We start from the raw sequence: 23,859 nt of genomic DNA on the forward strand, positions 1-23,859 counted from the left end.
TATAAACATGCATCTAGCACTGAGAATTTTCGTGCGAGTTTGTTATAAGACAATTACACTGTGCACATCTGGTCCAAGTGTCCCTTTTGTTTACAAACATGCAACCTGATTGTCTGTTAATTTACGCATGCTTGGATTCATTTACACACACCATGATAAGTGGCAATGGCCACCTCTTTTTTTCTTTGGGAGGGGGGCAAGACCAACATAGTGTTTTTGTAATTTAGTACGTACAAGAGCAGAACACCAACAGTGAAGGGCGCTACCACTTCTTTGTGAGGCGTTTGCTAGTATTTGCATCATGAAAGTCACACTTTAAGACAAGGTCACATTTAATCATCGTCGAAAATAGCCAACTTACCAACTTACAATCCTGGAATGTAAAATTCCGTGTCATGCCACTTGATAAAACATCACTTGAACAAATGCTCAATTCAACTAACAATTGCAACATGCAAGAACCAGTAGTAAGATAACGTCTTATGTATCACGTGAATAAGCTTTCACTTGTGCGTACAGTTTCTTGTGGCCCCTTAGAGTTCGTACAAATTACGTATAACACTACACAGCTCCCATGCACGTACCCGTGGCGAAACATTGCATGCACCTGGCTTTAAGGAAAATAACAAAAACATAGAATAAACAAGCTATAGTCCTCCCTGTCGCCAGTCCTCCCAAGCAGCATGATGACACACAGTATCATGTGAAACCAAGTCTGGGCTTCTTTAGGCATAGTCTCACACAACATGCAATCTTAATCCCAGATAGTGATTCAATTCTGTACCAGAAAGAATTTGAATCCCTGTGACAAGCCCAGCATAGAGCGATGCTCACGGGAGGCTGCATCAGCCCTAAAGTGAATGTTTGCAAGACTGTGTTCCAATACTCGCCATAAACAGCTAAATAGACAGCTAAGTGGACAGTGGCCATCTTAAGTCTCATTCCCATTCTGACAATAAAAAATAATGTGGGCTACTTTGCTGTCCAAACAAGATGGCAGCTGGGTAGGAGTTCGACCGGAAAATCGCCTGTGCACAAGAAAACGTAATCAAGCTTTCTTATGCAGTTAATGTAATCTACATTATATTTTTCATAGGTTCACACATGCTAAGTGTTAAAATGCAGCAATAACATGTGCTTTTTCTATTTTTTTTCTTGTTGATGCGAGGTGACGTCAAGTTATACAGATGTCATCCACATGCGCTCCAATTACTTGGGCTCAAAGCTGCTTACTTATAGCTATCGAAGCACTACACTGCCTTCAATGCTAATCAAAACTGGAATACACGTCCTACAGTTGGTGTCTTCCTTGGGTTGCAGAAATTACACTGCATTTCAGACACCAACCTCAAGAAATTTGCTCAAGAAAAATCATGCAGATCCTAAGCACTGTGGGAACCTGTGAAAGCGCAGCTTTCATGAGCCGCCAGGATAAAATGCCGCGTCACAATAAAAAACAAGCAGTAGATTTCGGCGGCATATGCATTCTGGTCGACAGCCACAGTGCACCTTGCAAAGCAAATGTGCCGAGTGCACTGCATGTAAGTGTCCCCTTGTCCACCTTCGTTTTGGAGAAGCTAGCCAAGCTAAGCCAACAAATATTGCATATCAGGAGTGCGGCAAGTACAAATAAATGAGCCTTCCTCTACCCGCACTTTTTAGGAACATGTGCTTATATGAGCGAAGAACTTGTGAAGTGCACGGTAGGAGGCAAACTGGATTCAAACTTTTGAAAGCAAATAAATGACATACAAAATAATCTCTAGTGTTGCTTTAAGGAAGACAGTACTTCTGCTCTATGACCATTCAATAAATCCATCAGCATTTTTTAAATTGATTTTGAAAAAAGCTGTTCACTTCAAGTTTCTTCCAGAGCAAAAGAAAATCAACAAGAGACACTCACTTGAGAGGCCCTGAAACACTTCTTGAACACTGTAAGAAAACATTGCCGATCTGTCGTAGAGGCTGCTGCGAGCATGTGAGCCAAATATTACTGCACTGCATGCAGCAGGGAGTTAACAATTTTGTGTCAAAAACAGCGAGAAAATCGCTTGCTCTTGGTGCTGCAATGCCATCATGCACAGTCATCGAAAGCAGGTGGCCCACCGATGCTACTGGCTGATTTTGTGATTGCGAGAGCATCCTCAGTAATACATAATTGATAATTTTGAGTTAAATCATTGCACTGCGCGTAGCTGCGTCAGCTGCGCGTGGCCTTTGAGATAGTAGCTGCATGCTGCGTTGCGTAGTCTACCGCTACACTAAACTTTTGGCAGGAGCTTAGCCCTTTTGGCTTCTCCGTTGTGTAACTTCCAGCGCACTTGCAGAGATAAAAGGGGAGAGAAAGTCAAGTATCAGTGCGATAACTCTGCTTATAGTTGAATGATTCTAAAAATTTTACGGCATGACATTGGCAAGGTGAAGTCTTTTAATAGTGAGGCCATTCCATAATTAGTCAGAAAAGTGTTTCAGGGCCCAACTTCAATAGGCAGTGAGCAAAAAGGGATTGTACACCTAAAGATAACAGTCCTGGATGTTCTGCTATTACACTACATCCATCCACAGATAACCACTGATAAGAGCTTCTAGCAAAAAAAAAGAAAGCAGAAATTTCTATGACAGCATGTATTACTCCCCCCCCCCCCCCCCCCAACCCCTTTAGCTCCTTGATACTTGTGCTTGGTCTCAAAACAATATCCAATTTCACAGTTGCAGTTCTTTATAGACAGATGTGCATAAAAATTCTGTAGCAGAACTGTGCAGCATTTCAATTATTAGAACAACTCTAATCAGCGTAATATCAAAAAATGTTTTTTTTTTTTTTCGTTATTTAGGCCATTGCAAACCACATGCACATGTAAAGTTAGTGAAAGCTCTTTGTGAAATACTCGTACTGTGTGACCTTTGTGGAGATAGAATACTTATGAAAGTGCGTGTAGCACAGCTACACCAGTCTTGCAGTATATCATTTTGTAAATCACACTGAACTCTGCAAATGCAAGCTCGTTGAGACCTTAGAAAAGCAAATCTAGTGTAGATATGTCAGAACATCAGGCGTATATTATCCAAGGAGACCCATGGCAAGTGAAATACAGTCACCGACCAATAATTCGGACTTGAAGGAGACCGCCAAAACATTTGAATAATCGGAAGTCAGAAATACCGGATTCACCATAAAATAAATGACTTTATTCCACAAGTGGCCAAAAAGGTACACCATATTCTCGGATCGTCACTTAGCGGATACTTTCAGTTTTGCATGACTAGCTCAAGATACATCGGTGTCTACGAGTGATGGCATTGTTGCTACCATGTCACGCATGCTGTCGCATGACCAGTATGTCTACGAGCGACAATATTCTTGACGCAATGCCAAGCGCGCTATCTTATCACAGTGCCTGTTGAAGCACACCGTCACAGTGCTAGACACGAGATTTCACTCTCGCGAAATATCGCGAAAGTGAAAGTATCTTCAAAAGTGATCATCCGAGAACACGGCCCAAATTTGTCAACACGTTGCTACATGCACATATGCTTGTCTTTAGTCTAAAGAGTCCATTGCCGTGATATTCTAGCAAGGCCTTTTATGCTATTTCTTTTCATGCTTCGTCAGTGGTCCAAGCAATGCTCCACCCATGTTATCAAATGGATCAGCTATCCATGAATGGTGGATGATAAGAACAGAACGGAGCTCAGATGACAAATCTTGCAAATAGCAACTGCAGCCTTTACAACTTCGTGGCTTGGCTTGTCCTGTGATTTGACTAGGCTTCGCTAGTTTGTTTCGAGGAAGCACCAGTGAAATGGCTGACAACCATTCCAGTGATGTATCCAAAGAAAAGTAGCGCATGGCCGTGCAGATGGAGTCTGAATAATCGCACGACACGCTGTAAGGTGTCAGAAATTTCCGTCGACGTAATATCTAAGTCTATGGGGCCAGTGGCGGTGCCACGGAGCTGTTCGACTAATCAAGCATGTCCGAATTATCAGTTGGCGACTGTACTAACCTGTATCTTCCAATAGGTTTCCAGAGCACAGTACATGGGATAGCAAGCTTAATACTTGACAAAAAAAACTTCCTTGTACTGATGAATTGTGGTGCACAATTGTGGCTCTAGTGAATGGTAACAGCACTTGGTGACCATTACCATCCCTATCATATCACCAAGACCGTTATTACCTGGCCTCTGTCAGATAACCGAGTGCAAGTATACCCGCACAGCGCTACAGTTCAGCAGGCATACATGAAAACCCAGTGAATCGTTACCTGCGTCAAGAACTGTAGTCATTTACAAGCTGAGCAACAAGTGAACCTTAAAGCCAACTTGTATACATGTGCCAAGGAATAACAGTTGCTCATTTTCCCACTCCTAGAAAGCGAATGCACTCAATGCTACACTGAATTGCCAACTGTCACTGTACACAGCCAAAAGTGTGCACGTGTTACAGCCCCATGCAGGACTGTAAGCAACCATGGTGTCTCTCATATACAGTCCCTGCTGCTGGGATTTTACTGCCTTTTACACTTGTAATGACATGCTGTGTGGCTCCCTACACTGGAAAATGCGCCTTTCCTCAGCACCTTTAGTTGCACTGGAACTGTACCATTACTTCGTGCAAGTGTGACCCAGCGTTTAGGTGACAATTCGACATCACTTTCAACTGCAGCACTAGAAAAATTCTGATACTTTCCTATTCACAAAACTGCTTTCATGCAGCTTGCTTCTGCCTAGATGCCTTTTTTGTTGAGTGGTGATCAGTACAGCGAACAGAACATTACACATTCTCCCGCACATTAGTGAGTGCAGGAGACAGTCTGCATAGTGTGCATCCTTCCAAGCGTACCACGTTCACACATTGCCATGCTGCGAACCACTGGTGAAAGTGCGATGCAAATGCACCGGATAGCAAGCAGCACGCATTAACGATATGTTTCTGCACTCAGCTTCGAACATAATGCACACATTACCGGCTGAAAGAATGCACAAGTGGACTCATACAGCACCACCTTGAGACCGAAATGAACAAGCAGAGGCCAACCTCTGCTTTCAGAGGATACTACCGGCCTAAGCCCCATCGCAGCTTGGCAATGATGGACAGCATGACTTCGTCGGCACCACCAGCGATGGAGAGGAGCCGTGCGTCGCGGAAGGCTCTAGCCATTGGCATCTCCTCGGTGTAGCCCATTCCGCCCCAGTACTGCAGGCAGCTGTCGGCCACTTCACGCACCAACCGCCCGGCCTTTAGCTTCGCCATAGACGCCAGCTCCGTCACATTTTCACCAGACATCAGCAGGGCTGCACGAACATTGTGCAAGGAGGCGGTCTTAACAAAGGTGCTGGGAAACGTCAGTGAAACAACATGTGACGCGACTTAAGTCGGGCAAGGCAGTCCTTTGAACAAAAAAGATCTGGTAGAACTCATCTCGCGATGAATGTCGACGTGAATGCGATTAGCATTGAAGAAATGTAGTGACACTCCATATTGCCACTGTCAAAACATGTAATGAGACCTGTATACCAGCCGAGCTCCCCTATCGCGCCTCCCTCTGAACACGTTGCGCCATCTCGCGCTACTACTGCGAGATGCATGCTGGACTGGTATGCCATTGAAACAAGGTAAAATACGACCAAATCTTTTATGACAACCCATCATTTTGTACCCAGTCTACTTCCTTCTTCAGGTGTGAGAGGGTATGAGAAGCAGCAGTGCTTGCAAGCATTTCATGGTTGCTTACGCAAAAATGTAGCTCTAGACTGTGCACACAAAACTTTCAATCTTGCTCACATACGAATGCTAGGCCAGTCTCAATCCAAAAAGTATTCACTGATTGTAACAAACGACAACTTCCTCAAACATTGGCAAAAAAAAAAAAAAATCTGTACAAACGAACCTCGTCATAACAGAGTCACATCAGACACAAACTTTTTGTTCATACAATTTCTAAAGAAACCTGAGAAAAATATTTACTAACCAGAAAAACGTACATCCAAAGTCACCAAATTTGGCACTCTACTGTAGCTGACATCTACGTAATGTGAAATGCTGCACAAATTGTTAAAGCACGAGACGCCGACGCAAGTGTGTGCCGAGCCTGAGTGGCGCTGAGATGCACATTGTCGTTCTTGCAGCTTCTGCAAGCTTCCCCATGTCTGCAAGCTTACGTTTGCACTCCTTGAATTCGACGTCGGTCAGCAGCTTCTTCAGGCAGGGCATATTTGCGAGAAGTTTTGAATTGCCCACTTGGTGAGAATTGTTGCAGCATGAGACGCCAACGTGTGCCAGCCAAGCTGGTTGGGCTCGAGCGACTTGAGACATGCTGCATTGTTTTCCCTATTGTGAAACATTTTGAAAGCGCAACAGGAAACCGAAACCAAATAAGGTTGGCAGGCAACGCCGGAATACGATGCCACCAGCAGCACGGACCAGCGGTGCGTTTGGGTTATCACTTATTAAAAGTGTGCAATACACTTTCAACAGCACTGTGCCACATAAAGTGTGAAACAGATAGGTGAAGATGCTTATCACAATAGGGTTGGCAGTGATTGCTGTGAATGCAACGTGCGAGTACTGCGTGCTATCTGCCTATACTGCTCTCGACCACACATGCCTGAAGCCTTTCCTAGTTCACATGGAAATTAGCGGCCAGAAAATGTGTGATACGATCACAGTTAGGCGATGTACTGAACATCAGTGGCGAAAGATCATGCTCACGGAAACATGTTAACCGGTAAAAAAAAGCGTAATTGTATGGAGTTATGTTTTGTGTTCTCGATCGCAAACGTTAGAGCTGGGAAACTGTACGAAACGGGATCGTATCAATGAGGTTCTAATGTATTCGTTACACGCTGATATCAGCGAGATATGCTTTAGATTTAGTCTGTTATGTCCAGCAATTCATTATATCCATTTCAGTTATATTGAGATTCGACTGTAGCTGATGCTTTGACAGCACTTCATAAACTAAGAAATGGCACTGCAGTTTGTACACTGCTGGCAAGAATTGTATCACTGCAAATGTTCTTCTCACAACCCACACTGCTAGTAAAATGGACATGAATGGGCATGATGCACGAAGGCGGGAACCGTGACGTGTGTGACGCGATCTTCCGGCCCCTGTATGAGAGAACACAGGGAATAAATTTTGCTTGCGGAGGCTAGGCTAGACGGGGCAAGTGGTGAGAGTGTCAATGTTAGCAGTGAAGCTCGCTTCCTGAAATCATGGGTTCGTGACACTTCAAGTATTTCTATCTCTGCTAATATAGAACCAATTCGAAAAATTTTTGTGGTAGAACGCTCCCTAGAGAGTACGTAACAACTTCAAGCGTATAATTAAAATTCGCTATGTGGCCTGGTGAGGGGCCCTTTAACTTTAATGAAGGAGAGAAAAAAAATATAAAAAAGAAGGACAGGACAGGTGCTTGTCCTGTAGTCCATGTTTTTTTTTCGTTTTTTTTTTTCGTGCCTTTTCTTGAACCATCATGTCACCAGACACACAAAGCATGTGTTCTTGAAGTAGTACGAAGGAACCTGCAAGATTAGCCACCTCACCCCTCTACAACCCTTTGAAGAGGCTGTTGAAGCACACACATGGAGCAAAACCACAAACATGGAGCATGCATATAAAAAAAAACATGATCATGGTTAGTTACAGTAGAGAATGTGACGTGTGATAATACAATAGGCAAAGTGCATAGGCGGATCTCAAAACCTGGTTTAATCATGAAGCCACACAACCTATGCAGCTAATGGTGCCTGTAGTCAGTGCAGAAGCTGAACGTGTGAACACTGGGCCTCTTCAACTATGCATACCCGGACTGTCCGGAAACGGTCCGCAGCTTCCGGTCTGACTAGCTCTAACAGAAGAATACGCCACAGACACGTGACCCAGATGTCTGGGACTGTCCGAGGCAGTACCAGGTTCTACCCGAAAGCAATGTGACCAGAAGTCAATCTCCTGGCTGCTGTCGTCTGCTCGTACCCAGCCCACCAGTGAGCTAATTCATTAGCGTGGCCTCCGAGATACAGAAATATTAGAGGCAGCTAGCGCAGTGGAATATCGTGGCCCAAGCGTATATTACACATTTGCAACGTGCAGTTTACGTTGCATTCTCTCTTTTCGCGTCACTTATAACTACTGTAAGGTAGCTCATTGCGTGGGAAATTGAAGTGAAGTTTCTACACAAACACAATCAAAATCGCGATCGTGCCGTGTCACTGTTCAAGCAAAAAATGCAGGCCACTATAACACCTATATGTTGAAAAAGCAACTCATTACACTAAGAAAGCGCAATTCACATTGTGCATAGTCTTCGAAGCTCATGATACCCATCCGCAAAAGGATCGATCGTGCCACTACATGTGACGAGGCTCTCCGACAGAGCGCGTGTGTTTTATCGCAAAATGTCGCCCTCTGCTAATCAGGCAGGTCAAAAAACAAACGCTTGAACTTTGCAACAGATGGATCAACATGTGAACAACAATTGGTGAAGGTCCGATTGTATACCTGCCCAGCTACCGCTGAGAAACAGTCACACATGCCAGCTTCACTCACCTGAAGAGCGAAATTCACCTGTTTGCTACACACAGCCATGAGCATGACAAATTTCGTGAAATGCATCAAGAAAAGCAAGCGTGTGCGCCTGATCACTCTTTAAAAAACATGAAGACTAAAGCGGCAGCAATAACACGGCTCATAAAAAGCTTGCATGATGGTACTACACAAAGCACTGATGTAACATATGCGATAGCTGAATGCCCAATATTTGCCGTCTGGAATGTGCAAATGATAATCGAAGAGGCCCACTGTGCGATCAAGATTAGCGCAGAAGCCAAGACAAGATGGCTGTGGTACACACCAGCTGCTCTGTATCCAAGCGACCGCAGTGCTTCAACCTCAGTCTGGAGTTCAGCCAGTCGAAACTGGATCACTTGGTTCTTGATAAGGGGCTGGCCATACACCTTTCGCTGTTGACAGTACTCCAGTGTCTCGTTTATCATGCGTTCCATGAAGGTCACACCTGCAGACACCGCCAAGTGCGCAGCTCAGTAACATCAACAAGATGCCGTGAATTTATATGCTCGTGATGTTAAAAGTGTGCCAACATAAAAGTGCACGTAGTAAGAGTCCTGAAGTTGTTTGTAAGGCACAATGAGGCTTACGGAAGAATTTTGGTTTGAGACACATGTTTCCTTAAAGCTGGCTCCCACAGCTGCAGTGGGAAAAGGGAGGGCGTCAGTACTTCAACCACAACTGAGCTGCTCTCCGAAATGCACAAGCCTCAACACAGCAAAGCTTTAAAACTTGCACTCATTGAATACCTGTACACCTGTCCAGTCTCCTAGGCTGTCCTGTTCTCGATACCATATGACGAGTGCCCAATTACTGCCCTAAAGTTACACTGGCAGCTTGCCAAAAGCCAGCCAAAGGGATTGTGAAATCCTGGAGTAAGGTTTCAGCGATTGCAAGTTGTTATTTTCCCAAAAAGAAGGGGGAGTTTAAGAATTAAGAGATGCAAGTGACTTAGCCAACCCAAACAGTGACACTGTATAAGCAAAATACAAAATATGCTTCACAATTCTTTTTCTTTTTTGATAATGCGGGGTCTTTAGTCTCTGCTGAGCTTGGACCCCCTATCTTTAAAGCTCCCTAATAATCTTGCATTAGAAATTGATACAAAAATCATATTTTGAAATTAGATGCCTTGAATAAAGAACTGCCCAAATAAAATTTGAACTTTCTTTTTATTTCCTGTAATGGACTGCTACCTGGAGTATGTGGACTTGCAGGAAAACAAGAAGTTACAAACAAGTGATAGTATACCCAAGTAACACAATCACCTTGTCAGATCAAACGAGTATCCCAGTGGCTGCTGACAAGACAGGCACAGGGAGCAAAGATGGTCTACGGTTTGGTGCAGAATCATTCTTTGATCCTATTGTCATATGCAAACTAGCTTCATAATATTTTTATGCACATGTTTTCAAAGACATGGCAGTCACAAAGTGGATGCTAGTGCTGCAGAAAGTATGGTGAAGTACTTCCATATGTAGGAAGCATTGAATCTACAGCCTACTTGCATACCCCATTGGAATCTGCTCCGATCAGAATGCAGCCGCAATGGTTGGGTACTGAATCCTTGGCCTTGTGCACAGCAGCAGAAAAACCGCTAAGCTTCCGTGATGGGTGCTTTTCTATGTTTGCGGTGAAGCGGTGCATTCTTTTTTTTCATTAACCGAGGAAATAATCAGCATTTAGTTCAATATTTAAAACCACTTTTTTTTCCTAATATTCATACTTGACTTACTTGGAAAAATTCACTATTTGGACACCCCTAGTTTTCCATCGCAGTCAGGGCCAGATATTGCTAGTGCATTGATCCAAAGCAAACAATTCAAACAGCAGTAGCGCCACGTGTGGAAGAAAGCACTTGTGCTCACTGTTGATGGCAGCCACCAGGCGCTCCTCCTGGAACTGGAGCATCTGGTAGACAAAGCCCATGCCTTCCTCGCCCACAATGTTCTTGGCTGGCACTCGGACATCCTCAAAGAAGATCTGCGCTGTGTCCGAGGAGCGGTGGCCGAGCTTCTTGATGCTCCGTGCCACCGTCACACCTGCAGCAGGGTTAAATGGGCCACTTGAAGGAACAGGCTGTCGTTTAATTTTCAACCAGTGGTGTACTAATATTTGAAACTTTGCGCAGTACGCCTCTATTTCTAACCCATTGGTTGCCAGGCATTTTTGCCCACTATGCACTGGAGGTCTTTGTTCAAGTGCAACAAATTTTATTTCTGTCTAAGTAACACGTTAGCAGGCTTTAAATTCAAGTGCTTTTTATTGGCAATGAACATTTTACGCTTTCCTAACCTGAAAAATTCATACGAAAATTATGACTTAGGCTAATTAATGATCTTAATTCAATTAATTTGTGTTCCATAAGCAACATGGCGTCGGCGTCGCTATCATCATTGCTGTCATTCATCGTTGTCACCCAGACGAGTATCCTTGGGCACAGCACTGAAAAGATTAACTGCTCGCCACTCTCACATGTGGTTCGTTCACGGATCTGATGACTAATCGCATGACTGGCAGATTGCTGCCATTTTTGCTAGCCATCAGGAACATTTGTTCTAGCACAACATATAAGCACATGCCTAGTGTAAATGTAGCAGGAGTGTCAGCAAGGCTTGCTTCTCCCTTTCCTGATGGTTCCCAGACTTTCGCTGGGCTCCTTTCTGGTTCCATATGCCTTAACATTATTCTCCCTCTTCCCTCTATTTTCTCTATATACTTGAGCAGCGAGTGTCACACTCAGCCATTAGTTCAACTTGGGCCTCCAGGAACAGACTTATGCTAAAAATCTTTAAACAGCAAAGCAGTAATTTTTTTACTTCAGCATCTCCGTATCTTTGTAGGGGACTTTATTGACCAGAAACAGTCTGCTTGGCTACAATCTCAAATCACATTTACTGATCACCATTACTTGACAGAGGCACTGTGCATTTCTAATTTGCTTGTTCCTGACAGTGACCATAATACAAGCAATTGGGTTGACTGGAGCATTAAGTGATTCCATATTTCTGGCACTGGCTCCCCTTTTCAGCATAGCATTTGTCGACCATTTTCAATGCACCAAATAAGCTTAATGTAGCCTCAATAATGTGCACCAAACTGAGAAATCACCACATCAGGTGCCTGCAGTGATCACTGCCGATTAAAGTGCATTTACCACAGCTTCTGACTTCCTCGTGAGGTAGGGCCCAAAGGAAATGGGAGAGTGTCAATACTTAAAGCACAGTTGAGTTGCAGAACTTGTCAACTGCTCACCAGGTGTCTTGAGGGGCAAGCAGACGAGCGACTTTGTCTTGTGCGGAGGCCCCTCGGTGCGCGTGTTGACCAGTACGGCCATCCAGTCTGCCTGGCACCCGTTGGTGATCCACATCTTGCCCCCGTTGATCACTAGGTCATCTCCCTGTCGAACAGCTGTTGTCTTGATGCCTGTGTAACAGCGCACGGGCAGAACAGAAGGAACAACAAGAATCGCATCACACACACAACATAGTGTTACAAGTGCTTCATGCTTTGCCAAGAAACGTGTGCTTCATTCAGCCAACTGCTCTTGAATATTGTTTAAGCGTGTAGGATTAACAAGACCAACAAGCTCTAGCCTGCTAGCCATAAGGCACTGTCACCCCCCCCAGTATGCTTCATTGATTGTCTCAAATTTCTTTCGTATATGTATGTACTTTTGGCACCTCAAGTGTAAAATAACTGAGACAATCACTTCGACATTATCAAGGCAAAGCGCTTAAAAACCCAAGAATGCAAAATGCGCTCACTACAGACAAAGCTAGTACAAACAGTTGTACCAAATGAGGAGCTAGAGACCCGAGTGTCGAGGAGATGGAAGCCGAGGCCATATAGACTCTCTTCCATCGAAGCTTTATTCACGTAGTTTGCATGCCCTAAATAAATGCAACCAAAAGGTGCCCCCTTCTTCCCACTGGACAACAGGCATTTAAGACACGCTGATGTATCCAGGCAGATCAAGTACTCACTGGCAACGTCTGAGCCACAGTCCGGTTCGCTGACACCAACGCATCCCACAATGTCGCCAGCGATTGACGGGGCCAGGAACTGCGCCTTCAGCTCATCACTGCCAAAACTAACACACCACAGAATCACGCTGTAATGATTTTCATTTGTGCAAAGAGAGGAGTGCAGCACTACACTACGTCACCGCACAATGTCATTTTATTCCCTGCATTATCTGCTCGAGGCGAAATGCTCTCCAAACTTGTCATCACCCTAGCTGCAGCAGAATGCTACAAAGGAACCAATTTATATGTCCTGAAAAAGTAAAGTTTGTAGCTGACATTTTTTTTTTTCTTCGATTTTCGACGGATGGTAGATGGCAAGCATTTTCTTATGTAGATCTTTCTCCCCCTTGTAGATTTCTGCAGAAGCTATTTGAATAATGCACTCCAAGCTTGTTTCCTTGTGTCAGGAGTAAACACTACATTTTTGGCAACACAGCATCAAACCAAAAAGCAGCATAAAAAAACTGCATTCATGCTAGACATCGCCACCTAGTTATTTCAGCTTTAAAAAAATAAAAATAAATAAAAGGTTAGCTAGGCGGGAGGGCATGGGGCAAAGGTAGTTTAAGCTGCCTCTGTGTGTGGTGCAGTACCCCATGTGCCATTACTTTGTCCACTTCGCGAGCTAGCATTTCACAGCAATTTTGATGCTCCACTTTACCTAAGCTCGTCATAAGACCAGTCCATAAAAGCAAGCACTCCTATTCAAATTTTGCAGAGGGATTGTATTTTGTAGAAATACATTTCATCAGTCTCTTTCTGTTTTTCATCCATCATACTAAGCGCCTGATTCTGGGCAATAATGGCATACAACAGCCTGTACGAACTAGTAATAAATCTCGAGAAAGAATGAACCAGCAAAATAACTGTTACATAATCTGGTCCAGACTTCTCTAATGGCAACTTTAAAAATGCATGTACACTTGCAAAGCAGTGCAAGGACACACTCCCTCCCATTGTGTTTCAAACTCTGTCCGTGACTACCTGAGTGTTTCATTTCTTTTAGTACCACAGGGTATTTATTTTTTTTCTCTTTCTCACATGTATACATATTACACTGTACAACGATCATTCCGGTGTCTGAAATTTCAAGTAACATGCTTAAAGAAATACTAAAGATTAGATCAGAACAGTGAAACAGCAAAATTGAGGCAAATTACCTACTTGGAAAGGGCAGGCGTACACATGTCTGTGTGGACCAGGATCCCCGAGACAATGCCACCACAGTTGATGGCAGACAGCTCCTCTGCAAAGGCTACCGTAAAGCTGTAGTCCAGACCAAGACCTCCGTACTCTGAAAAACAATGAGATTCATTAGCATTATCCATTTACACACAAGTTCACTGATTTGCCAATTAGTTCTTCAAGATATTCTTCTACTGGACAGCTGCCAACAAGTCTCTTGCAAGAAGTGCAAAAGAATTCATTCTGTCAACCATGTGCAAACAAGCCAATCACTTCTGCTGCATCAGTAAAGGGGGAAGCAATGAGTATACCTGAGACTGCAACAGCCTTTTTACCTACTTCAGTCACAGAGTAGAGTACGCCATGACTTGCTCAAAGGCTGATAAACCACTCTTTCATAAATGACAAAGTGCCTTTACCAAGATTCCACACTGTCAAAAGCAAACAGGTTGAGCAATTCTTAAATGGTGATTATTTGAGCAGAAAGTGTGTTCTTCACTGCACAATGTAGTTCTGTACTATACTCATAATTATCATGCTTGCAGTAGCCAGTCTGCATGGAACAGCTAGCCCCTGTTTTAGTGATGACCACAGCTTTTGATGGTCTGGCCATGTTGAAAAACAATGTTCTGAAAAGCAGTCTATTGCACAGCATATTTCATTGTGCTGTAAATAAAGTACGAACAAATGCTTAATCTGCGGTCTATGTGCAATGCCAATGAGCACAACCTCGCCTGTTTTTCTATAACACACAGATACATATGCCATGCAAATAATCTGTGGAATGTTTCAAGAGTTATCTGAATTTTTATAGAGATAAAAGCCTATCAGAAGTGAGAAAGTGTTGGTCACAGGTGGATTCATTCCTAACACAGTGTAATCAACAAAAAGCACCCAACCAAAAACATTCATAAAGCGCAGCAAGGGTCACATTCCTGATTGGTGACCTTCCAACACGCTTTCGTTTGTGTGACACAGCACTCAATGCGACAGCTTATTCGATAGATGGTTACTCTAGCTGCTGGCTCAACTAATCAGCATTCACTGAAAGTGAGATCCCCGAAACTTATCTAGAATGCATCCCCTCATTTGCATCAAGCACACAATAAAACTGAATGAAACCAATTCAAGCCAATAAAGATTGACTGCACATTAGGACATAAACAAATTTGATTGAGCATGTTTTTCTGACCGGGCAAGAAAAGAAGAAATTGTGCCCATGGATCCAACCTCACACTGCATTGGCCTCGTATTTGTGTCAATGGTAAAACATAGCGTACATAAAAGAAATGCTGCAATAACTGACCAGTTACTCCAGTTTCCATGCAAAAATATGTAAATACCCCCAGGCTTCCCTTCGCTCTTTCAAGCATGATCGAAGATGAAACGATTGCGCTGGCTCAAAGGTCATAAGGATGAACGTGGTAGCAGCAGCACCAAAGACAGGTCTGTCAGAACAAAACATGAGCTTACAGCTGCTCCCCAAATCTTTGCAGTACAAGATATCTAAGGCTATGTTTCTCACAATTAATATTAAGTTTCAGAATAGCGTTAGAATGCTTTCTCTGCACTTGAATGCAATGGTAATGCTGCAGAGCAGAACGTTAACTTCAAGAATAGCGGAACTCCAGTACAAGCACGTGCAAATTACAGTGGCACCTTCTGGATGCGAAAATATTAAATGCATGCAACCAAATGCAGCATCTTCTGTTCAGTTTGTACTGCTTAGAATAGAGAATGCACCTTGAATACAGTCTCAATGGTTGGTTATCCTTTGTTGATGAACCAGAATGATATAAACCTCAAGCAGTTATGCACATCCTATTATAAATGAAGGAGACGAACAACGAAAGAATGATGACTCAAATGATTTGAAGAGTGCTGCTTTCTATGTCAGAGTGCCTACGCATGTCAGCATCGACAATACAGAACCAGGAGATAGCAGACGCATGCAAGACCTGCAGTGCAGCATGCGTACAATGCATGCACAGTGTATAGCATGCATTGCTAATGCTAGTGCAAGGTCCTTGCATGTGCCACTGTCCACCACACAAAATCTCTACAGTATCAAGAGCTGGCGAAGATGAGCGACGGCTACAGGCAGCAAGGTGAAATGACAAAAATATCCCATTTCATGCAGTCAATTGTAGTAAACATGCTGGCAACATTACCAGTAATGAGAGCGATTCAGCAATTTAAATGTACTGAAGGAGGCCACGCTTTTGAAGTCCTTGCAACCCTTGACTATCTTTGATCTGATAATCTTCAGCTCTAATTTGCGCAACAGCCTTCTGTCAATTGTGCTGTGTATAATTTAGGTCGAGCGAATACAATAAATTCAGGTCACACCCCAAACAACTGTGCCACTGCTAAAGGAACATCTCGCCTCAACATTACCCCGCAGTGCAGGCACAGAAAACACAGGCCAAAGCCAGGGAGCACTGCAGCTTGCAATCTCACCCACTGGGCGTGTGATCCCCAGCACTCCCACCTCAGCCAACTTCTTGAGCACCTTGTGGGCATCGTACATGCCGTCCACCTCCCACTGGTCCACATATGGGTTGATGTCCTTGTCAATGACCTGCATTGAGGGCGTGGGCGTCACGAGGTTGTGTGGGAACACTATTCTCTACACACCAATGACAATGAGCTACAGATGTTGAGCGCAAGGGGCAGCACAATGCTCGAACGCATGACAACTACATAGTACAAATGAAGGCAAGCCTTCAAGCTTGAAAAGACTAGCTTTTTAGTTAAGTAACCTGTTTAATTAATCCAAAATCTGTGTGGCCCATATGAATTAGATATGCATACTTGCGAACCGTTTTATAATTTCCTTGCCGCTTTTCACTGCTGCAATCAATGCATGGGAAAATGAAGTCTAGAGAGGCACCATGAAGTCACCTTCAACTTCAAGAATAGCACAGAATGTGACGGTCATAACCTGTGTGACCTTCAGCTTAAGACAGATGAGTAATATTAGTTATTAATCTTGAACTAATGAAAGCAGCACCAAGAAATGAGACAAGAAAAAGAGCCTACAAGTATGAACAAGGTGTGTGACAATTGATGACAACTGCAGCTACCATAAACCCCGGTTATCCTATAAATTACATTATGCTTGGATTTGTAGTCAAGGATGAAGACATGTGCTGGCGTATGCCCTGTCAGCAAACATGCTCGAGTAGGTAGCCGAACGCATGCTGAAGGTGCTTCCAAATAAAATGACAGTTTCTCTTTCAGACCAATGATGCAGCAATTCCACAAGGTCGTTACCAGTGGGCAGCTTCGAGTGGCATGCCATTTTCATGACAGTTTCAATCTTTAAAGCTACAGAAAAGGCAGCGTGCCATGCACACCCTCTGAACACTGACCCCAGTTTACAACAGGAATGGCTTTGCCATAGGCCACCCAGAATAGCTCAGCATTACCAAGCTTTCAAATATGATTAGCAAATGGTGTAGCTTCAGGTCCCAAAGTTACACTAAAGCTATTAAAGGTGCCATAGTGGAGCGCTCCAGATCATGTTCAACCACGTCATGCATCTGATCAAGTAACTATAGCTACAGCATACAAGCAGGTGAAACAATTAAGATGTAGGTATTTGTAAAGCTATAAGCAATAACAAGTTACTTTTGGCATGTGTGATGATGTGCGAGAAATCACAATGCTCCGGTCATCACCGCATGCATGGTTAAAGACAATTACAAGACCGGAGTGCCCCGTGAGCTTTGTGCACAATGAAAATGACACCAACGAAAGAGGCAAATGAAGCTACAATCAAACAAGGTTATGCATGACCAGAAAAAGAAAAGGAGAAGGAAAGAATGAAAGAGCAGGAGGCGGGACATATCAGGAGGGTTGTGCAGAAAAAGCCGCTGGAGTGCGGACGTGCAGGCTTAATGGGCACATGGACCTGGGCTCACAGGACCTTCATCCGACCGCAACATAGCTTCCCGATGATCTACAGCATCTTTCCCCCAACTGTGAGGAGACATAAAGGTGTTTCAACAACCAGACAGCTGCAGGACTTGGCTATTATTGAGCGCTTGTGAACATCGCTGTTCTGCCTTTGTCTTCCAGACCTCCCACCAAGAGAAACCTACAACCGGTGAAAATTTTCCCCAAGTTTCATTAATATTAACCCAGATTCTCTTGTTAGCACTGCATTTCTCACCACAACGTTGGGCCCACAGGTTTCTGTTTAAAGCCACACAGTTCTCTGCGTGCACTGTGTGTGTACCTCAACTTTGTTATACCTCTACTGAATTGACGCTGAGGTTCTGTCAGCTTTCTGCAGCCAGGCTACTCGGCACTGTTTGATTTTTGTTATATAAAGTGTTTTGTTGTGTGCCTAGTTGCAGTTGACTTTGTTTCTTTCTGGAACCAAGGCAGCACCTCCAGTTGCTAAATAGGATTCAAACCAATCATCACAGTGTGTTCAGACATTCTTACATTAATATAATCATATTACCTTATGAACAGACGCTAATGCTATTAAGTGAGTCAACTTGCTAGCAACTGCAGGCAGCATGCAAGCACATCTATCAGCTCAAAAATACAAAATGACAATTTCTTTCCAAATCTAAGCCTGAAGAAGTGCCAGTGTGTGGCATTCAGGCCACACATGCTGGGATATTTTTAACCTCAGTGTATGTTGGAACAATTTAAGGGTGTTCATTACACAGGATATGACACTACCTCACTTCCTTTCTCCAATTATTGCCTCTATTAGGCCATACTTCCTGCAAGAACACCAATGTTGTTGCTTCTACACCGCACTCTCAGCTATCTTGACTGGCACAGCTGAACTGAAAACCGGATGTCCTGCATTATTACAGAACATTGTAGCCTTGCGACATTATTTGTCGATTTCCAAGCATCAGCAGGGACTTAGCTTCAAAAAAGTTGAAACTTTTTTTTTCTGAAGTTTCTATGATACTTTTTAAGAAGCTTTCACTAGGAGGCTCCTACTTAAAAATATAGGAATGGAAATATAGGAATGGAGCAGTCCTAAATGGGTCACGATGTAAAGTACGTAAGCACTCACCACTTCCCTTCACCTCATCATCATCCATCCCAATCATCATCATCGTCAGCCCATATTTTATGTCTACTGCAGGACGAAGGTCTCTCTCTGCGATCTCCAATTACCCCTGTCTTGCGCTAGCGTATTCCAACTTGCGCCTGCAAATTTCCTAACTTCATCATCCCATCTGGCTTTCTGCCGACCTCGACTGCACTTCCCTTCTCTTGGTATCCATTCTGCAACCCTAATGGTCCACCGGTTATCCATCCTACACATTACATGGCTTGCCCAGCTCCATTTCTTCCGCTTAATGTCAACTAGAATATCGGCTATCCCCGTTTGTTCTCTGATCCACACTGCTCTCTTCCTGTCTCTTAATGTTAGCCCTAAGATTTTTTGTTCCATCGCTCTTTGTGCGGTTCTTAACTTGTTCTCGAGCTTCTTTGTTAACCTCCAAGTTTCTGCCCCATATGTTAGCACCGGTAGAATGCAATGATTGCACACTTTTCTTTTCAACGACAGTGGTAAGCTCCCAGTCAGGATTTGGCAATGCCTGCCTTATGCACTCCAACCCAATTTTATTCTTCAGTAAATTTCTTTCTCGTGATCAGGGTCTCCTGTGAGTAATTGACCTAGATAAACGTACTCCTTTACAGACTCTAGAAGCTGACTGGCGACCCTGAATTCTTGTTCCCTTGCCAGGCTATTGAACATTATCTTTGTCTTCTGCATATTCATCTTCAATGCAATTCTTACACTTTCTCGATTAAGGTCCTCAATCATTTGCTGTAATTCGTCTCCATTGTTGCTGAATAGGCCAATGTCATCTGCAAACCGAAGGTTGCTAAGATATTCGCCGTTGATCCTCACTCCTAAGCCTTCCCAGTCTAAGAGCTTGAATACTTCTTATAAGCATGCAGTGAATAGCATTGGAGAGATTGTGTCTCCTTGCTTGACCCCTTTCTTGGTAGGTAACTTTCTACTTTTCTTGTGAAGAACCAAGGTAGCTGTGGAATCCTTGTAGATGTTTGCTAAGATATTCACGTATGCCTCCTGTACTCCTTGATTACGCAGTGCCTCTATGACTGCTGGCATCTCTACTGAATCAAATGCCTTTTCATAATCTATGAAAGCCATATAGAGAGGTTGATTGTACTCCGCAGATTCTCGATTACCTGATTGATGACATGGATATGATCCATCGTAGAATATCCCTTCCTGAAGCTAGCCTGTTCTCTTGGTTGGCTGAAGTCAAGTGTTGCCCTGATTCTATTGGAAATTATCTTGGTGAATATTTTATACAATACTGAAAGCAAGCTAATGGGTCTATAATTCTTCAATTCTTTAAAGTCTCCCTTCTTATGGATTAGTATAATGTTGGCGTTCTTCCAGCTCTCTGGTACACTTGAATTTGTGAGGCATTGCATATAAAGGGCTGCAAGCTTTTCAAACATGATATCTCCTCCATCTTTGATTAAATCTACTGTTATTCCATCTTCTCCTGCAGCTTTTCCCCTGGTCATGTCTTTCAAGGCCCTTCTAACTTCATCGCTAGTTATAGAAGGAGCCTCTGTATCCAGTTCATCACTATTTTGAATGAAAGTAGCTTGGCTGTTTTGGGTACTGTACAGGTCAGTATAGAATTCTTCCGCTGCTTTTACTATGTCATCGAAATTGCTGATGATATTACCATTCTTATCTTAAGTGCACACATCTTGCCTTGTCCTATGCCAAGCTTTCTTCTTACTGACTTAATGCTGCGTCCATATTTTACCGCTTCCTCAATCTTTCCCACGTTATAATTTCGAATATCCCTTACTTTCTTCTTGTTAATCAGTTTTGACAGTTCAGCGAATTCTATCTGATCTCTTGAGTTGGAAATTTTCATGTTTTGTCGTTTCTTTATTAGGTCCTTTGTTTCTTGGAGAGCTTACCTACTGGTTGCCTTGGTGCCTTACCTCCCACTTCTATTGCTGCTTCTGAGATCAAGCTAGTTACGGTTTCATTCATTACCTCTATGTTGTCTTTATCTTCCTTTTCTAAAGCTGCATATTTGTTTGCGAGCACCAGCCTGAATTGGTCTGCTTTTACCCTTACTGCCTCTAGGTTGGCCTGTTTCCTCTTGACTAATTTCGCTCTTTCTCTCTTCAAATTGAGAGAAATCCTGGACCTCACTAACCTATGGTCACTGCACTTTACCTTACGTAACACTTCTAGGTACATCCTGCACTATGCTTGGATCGGCAGAGAGTATGAAATCTATTTCGTTTCTTGTTTCTCCATTAGGGCTTTTCCAGGTACACTTCCTGTTGCTGCGCTTCCTGAAGAAGGTATTCCATTATTCTCAGCCTATTCCTTTCCGTGAATTCTACTAACATCTCTCCTCTTGCATTCCTAGAATCGATGCCGTAGCTGCCAATTGCCTTGCTCACCAACCTGCTTTTACCCCACTTTTGCATTGAAGTCGCCCATGACTACAGTATACTGAGTTTGCACCTTTCTCATTGCTAATGCAACATCTTCATAAAACTGTTCTATTTCTTCATCATCATGACTGGAGGTTGGGGCATAGGCTTGCACTACCTTCATTTTGTACCTCCTATTCAGCTTTATTACGATGACTGCTACCCTCTCATTAATGCTGTAGAATTCATCAATGTTGCCCGCTATGTTGTTATGGACTAGAAATCCTAACTCGAATTCTCTCTTATCTGAAAGACCTCTGTAGCAGAGGACGTGGCCGTTAGTCAGCACTGTGTAAGCCTCACCAGTTCTTCTGGTGAGGCTTACCATGGTTCGCCATCATCCAAAATGGACCTGTTACCCCTGATAGAGATAATTCCAAACTTCGGTCTATCTCGAACAAAAGTCCCAGATTTTCGGTACTGAAAGAACTGCCAAAGGTTCAGATTGGCGAAAATTGTGGAATTCCAAAGTGAGAGAAGAAAGAGGGATGTTAACCAGAAAATAATCTTGTTGGCTACCCTACACTTTGGGAAGGGAAAAGGGGAACATGAAGAAGGGAGAGAAAGAGAAGAATGCGGTGAATGTGCACGCAGCACTAAGCAGTCAAACGAATCCCAGAGGGCGTTGGATAATCGAACATTCCAAAGTACGAATATGTGCCCCTAACTTCAGTGGATATCGAGGGCTCCTTTTCTCCATATAGACCAATACCTAGTAAAAAAAAAAAAAAAAAAAAGGGTGCAACACAAACCGAAACGCTGGAGATGCTGCTTGTTTGTCACTTCTTTTGTGAATTTTCTCGTGATGTCTAGTCACACTAAAGTTCAGTTAAAAGTCATAACCTATGCAACTAGCCTCATTCAGTTTCATTGAAAAAATAAGGGGAATTTCAGAAAACAGGGGTTTAGTGGGCTGCGTTCCTTATAATTTATACTTAGATGCACAGTGGAAGTTCTTATTGATGTAGCCTACGTATGCCTAAAGGAAAGTTTTTGATGCCTATATAGAGGGCGCTTCAGCGAACACTTTCAAAAATTGTTTAAGGTAGCCTGTGGCAGTTAGCACAATTCTAAGGTACGTTCAATTCGCCTGCGCTGCCTGAACCAGTTCACGAGGTGCTGCATCTTGCCATTCGTTTCAAAAGGTGCAGGGCTGGTTCATGATTTTGCTGCACCCACTCCATTGTCGGTGCCGCCTTGGTGCAGGTGTATAGGTGTGAAGCAGCAGCACAGCAGACGGCGCAGCACACAGGCGGGAGCGCCGTTAAAAACCCGCTTATGCACGACTAATGTATCTACACAAGTGTGGCGTGTATTTACGCCCCAGAAGGCGATAATACCTGCAGTTCCGGACCTCTCAAACTTACACACTCCGTGCACATTAGTTGGACATAACATAACGCCTGCACCGCGCTGGCATTTGTTTCCAGTGTCGCGCTGTGATGAACCGCCGTGAACTGGTTCAGTGGTGCAGGCGAATCGAACGGACCTCTAGTTATGAGCTCGTTTACTCGAAGACGCGGACATTACTTGCACAAAAAATTGAAATGCATAGTCGAACAATTAAGAAAAACACACTAATTAAATTTTAACTAATTACCTTACAGCATATATTGCAATTTACAAATTCTAGTCGTGCAGTTCGCAAGGCGAGGGATCCACTTGGCACGAATTCTCAGGATGACACCAGTTTCGAGATATTAATTCCCGAACTTTATGAAGAAATCCTTAGGCGTTCCAGTTACTTTTGTACTTCAATGAATAAAACGAGGTTTTGTTATTATCAAGGAGCCGTAAACGAGTCGCTGACACAATTTATAAACGGCGGCATTTGACAATTTCCCCCCAAAAGTTACTGCACGGCGTGTCTTTACATTGTTGCTTGCCTCACTGCGTCATTTAATTTTACTTAGCAGCATTCGCGTCCACTACAGCGAAATCCAGCAAATGTCTCGATTTGGCTATGGGTAAATTACCTCAACGGCAGTTACCTCAACCACGACAACGTGTAGAGATGGCCTGCATACAGATATCAGCTCGTTGTAATCGAGTACAAGATTACTGCCTGATATGATTCGTTTCTTTATCGCAGACGCTACGCTAATATGAGGTTGTCCGGCCCCTAGGTAAGCACTCAGCAGGCTACACCGAAAAGGAAACCACGGTGACAAAGAAAGAAAGAAGGTCTTTTACCTTGCGAACGCTGCGTCGAAGCTCATCGTGTTGTTCGGTGAAAAACGTCGCACAACATCGGACTCCTTGTCGGCTCGCCCAAGGGGGGCGACTTTGAGCTAGTCGTAGCCGACAGCGACGCGACAACCTCAAAGCTTGCATTACGCAGTTGTGTGCCGGCCTCTAGAAGAGCAATGGACTGGACAGCGTAGAATGTCAAGTCGTGCGTCGTTGCAACGAGGAAAACGTATCAACACGACGGTTTCCGTTCCCGCAGAGACTGATCAAAAAAAGTTTCGTAACAGCGGAAACCCTGACTTGGCTTGTCTTGGATTTATTAATTTGTTTGACACTTTTTTGTGATGATGATGATGTGATGACCGTTGATGGATGCAGCCACTGGTGGCG

General features: G+C 43.6%; 1 protein-coding gene across 1 annotated transcript; it reads right to left on the bottom strand.

Annotated features, from left to right (window-relative positions):
• Nucleotides 1-1,165: 1,165 nt before the first annotated feature.
• LOC119446026 (probable acyl-CoA dehydrogenase 6) lies at nucleotides 1,166-23,753 on the bottom strand. Its single transcript, XM_037710333.2, has 8 exons — nucleotides 23,473-23,753; nucleotides 16,246-16,366; nucleotides 13,765-13,894; nucleotides 12,559-12,665; nucleotides 11,828-11,998; nucleotides 10,441-10,614; nucleotides 8,859-9,020; nucleotides 1,166-5,297 (listed from the first exon to the last, which is right to left on the bottom strand). The coding sequence occupies exons 1-8, from the start codon at nucleotides 23,611-23,613 to the stop codon at nucleotides 5,059-5,061; spliced, it is 1,245 nt and encodes a 414-aa protein (XP_037566261.1). The 5' UTR covers nucleotides 23,614-23,753; the 3' UTR covers nucleotides 1,166-5,058.
• Between the last annotated feature and the right edge of the window lie 106 nt (nucleotides 23,754-23,859).

This window comes from Dermacentor silvarum, chromosome 3, assembly GCF_013339745.2.
Source record: "Dermacentor silvarum isolate Dsil-2018 chromosome 3, BIME_Dsil_1.4, whole genome shotgun sequence".
NCBI classification, from domain to species: Eukaryota; Metazoa; Arthropoda; class Arachnida; order Ixodida; family Ixodidae; genus Dermacentor; species Dermacentor silvarum.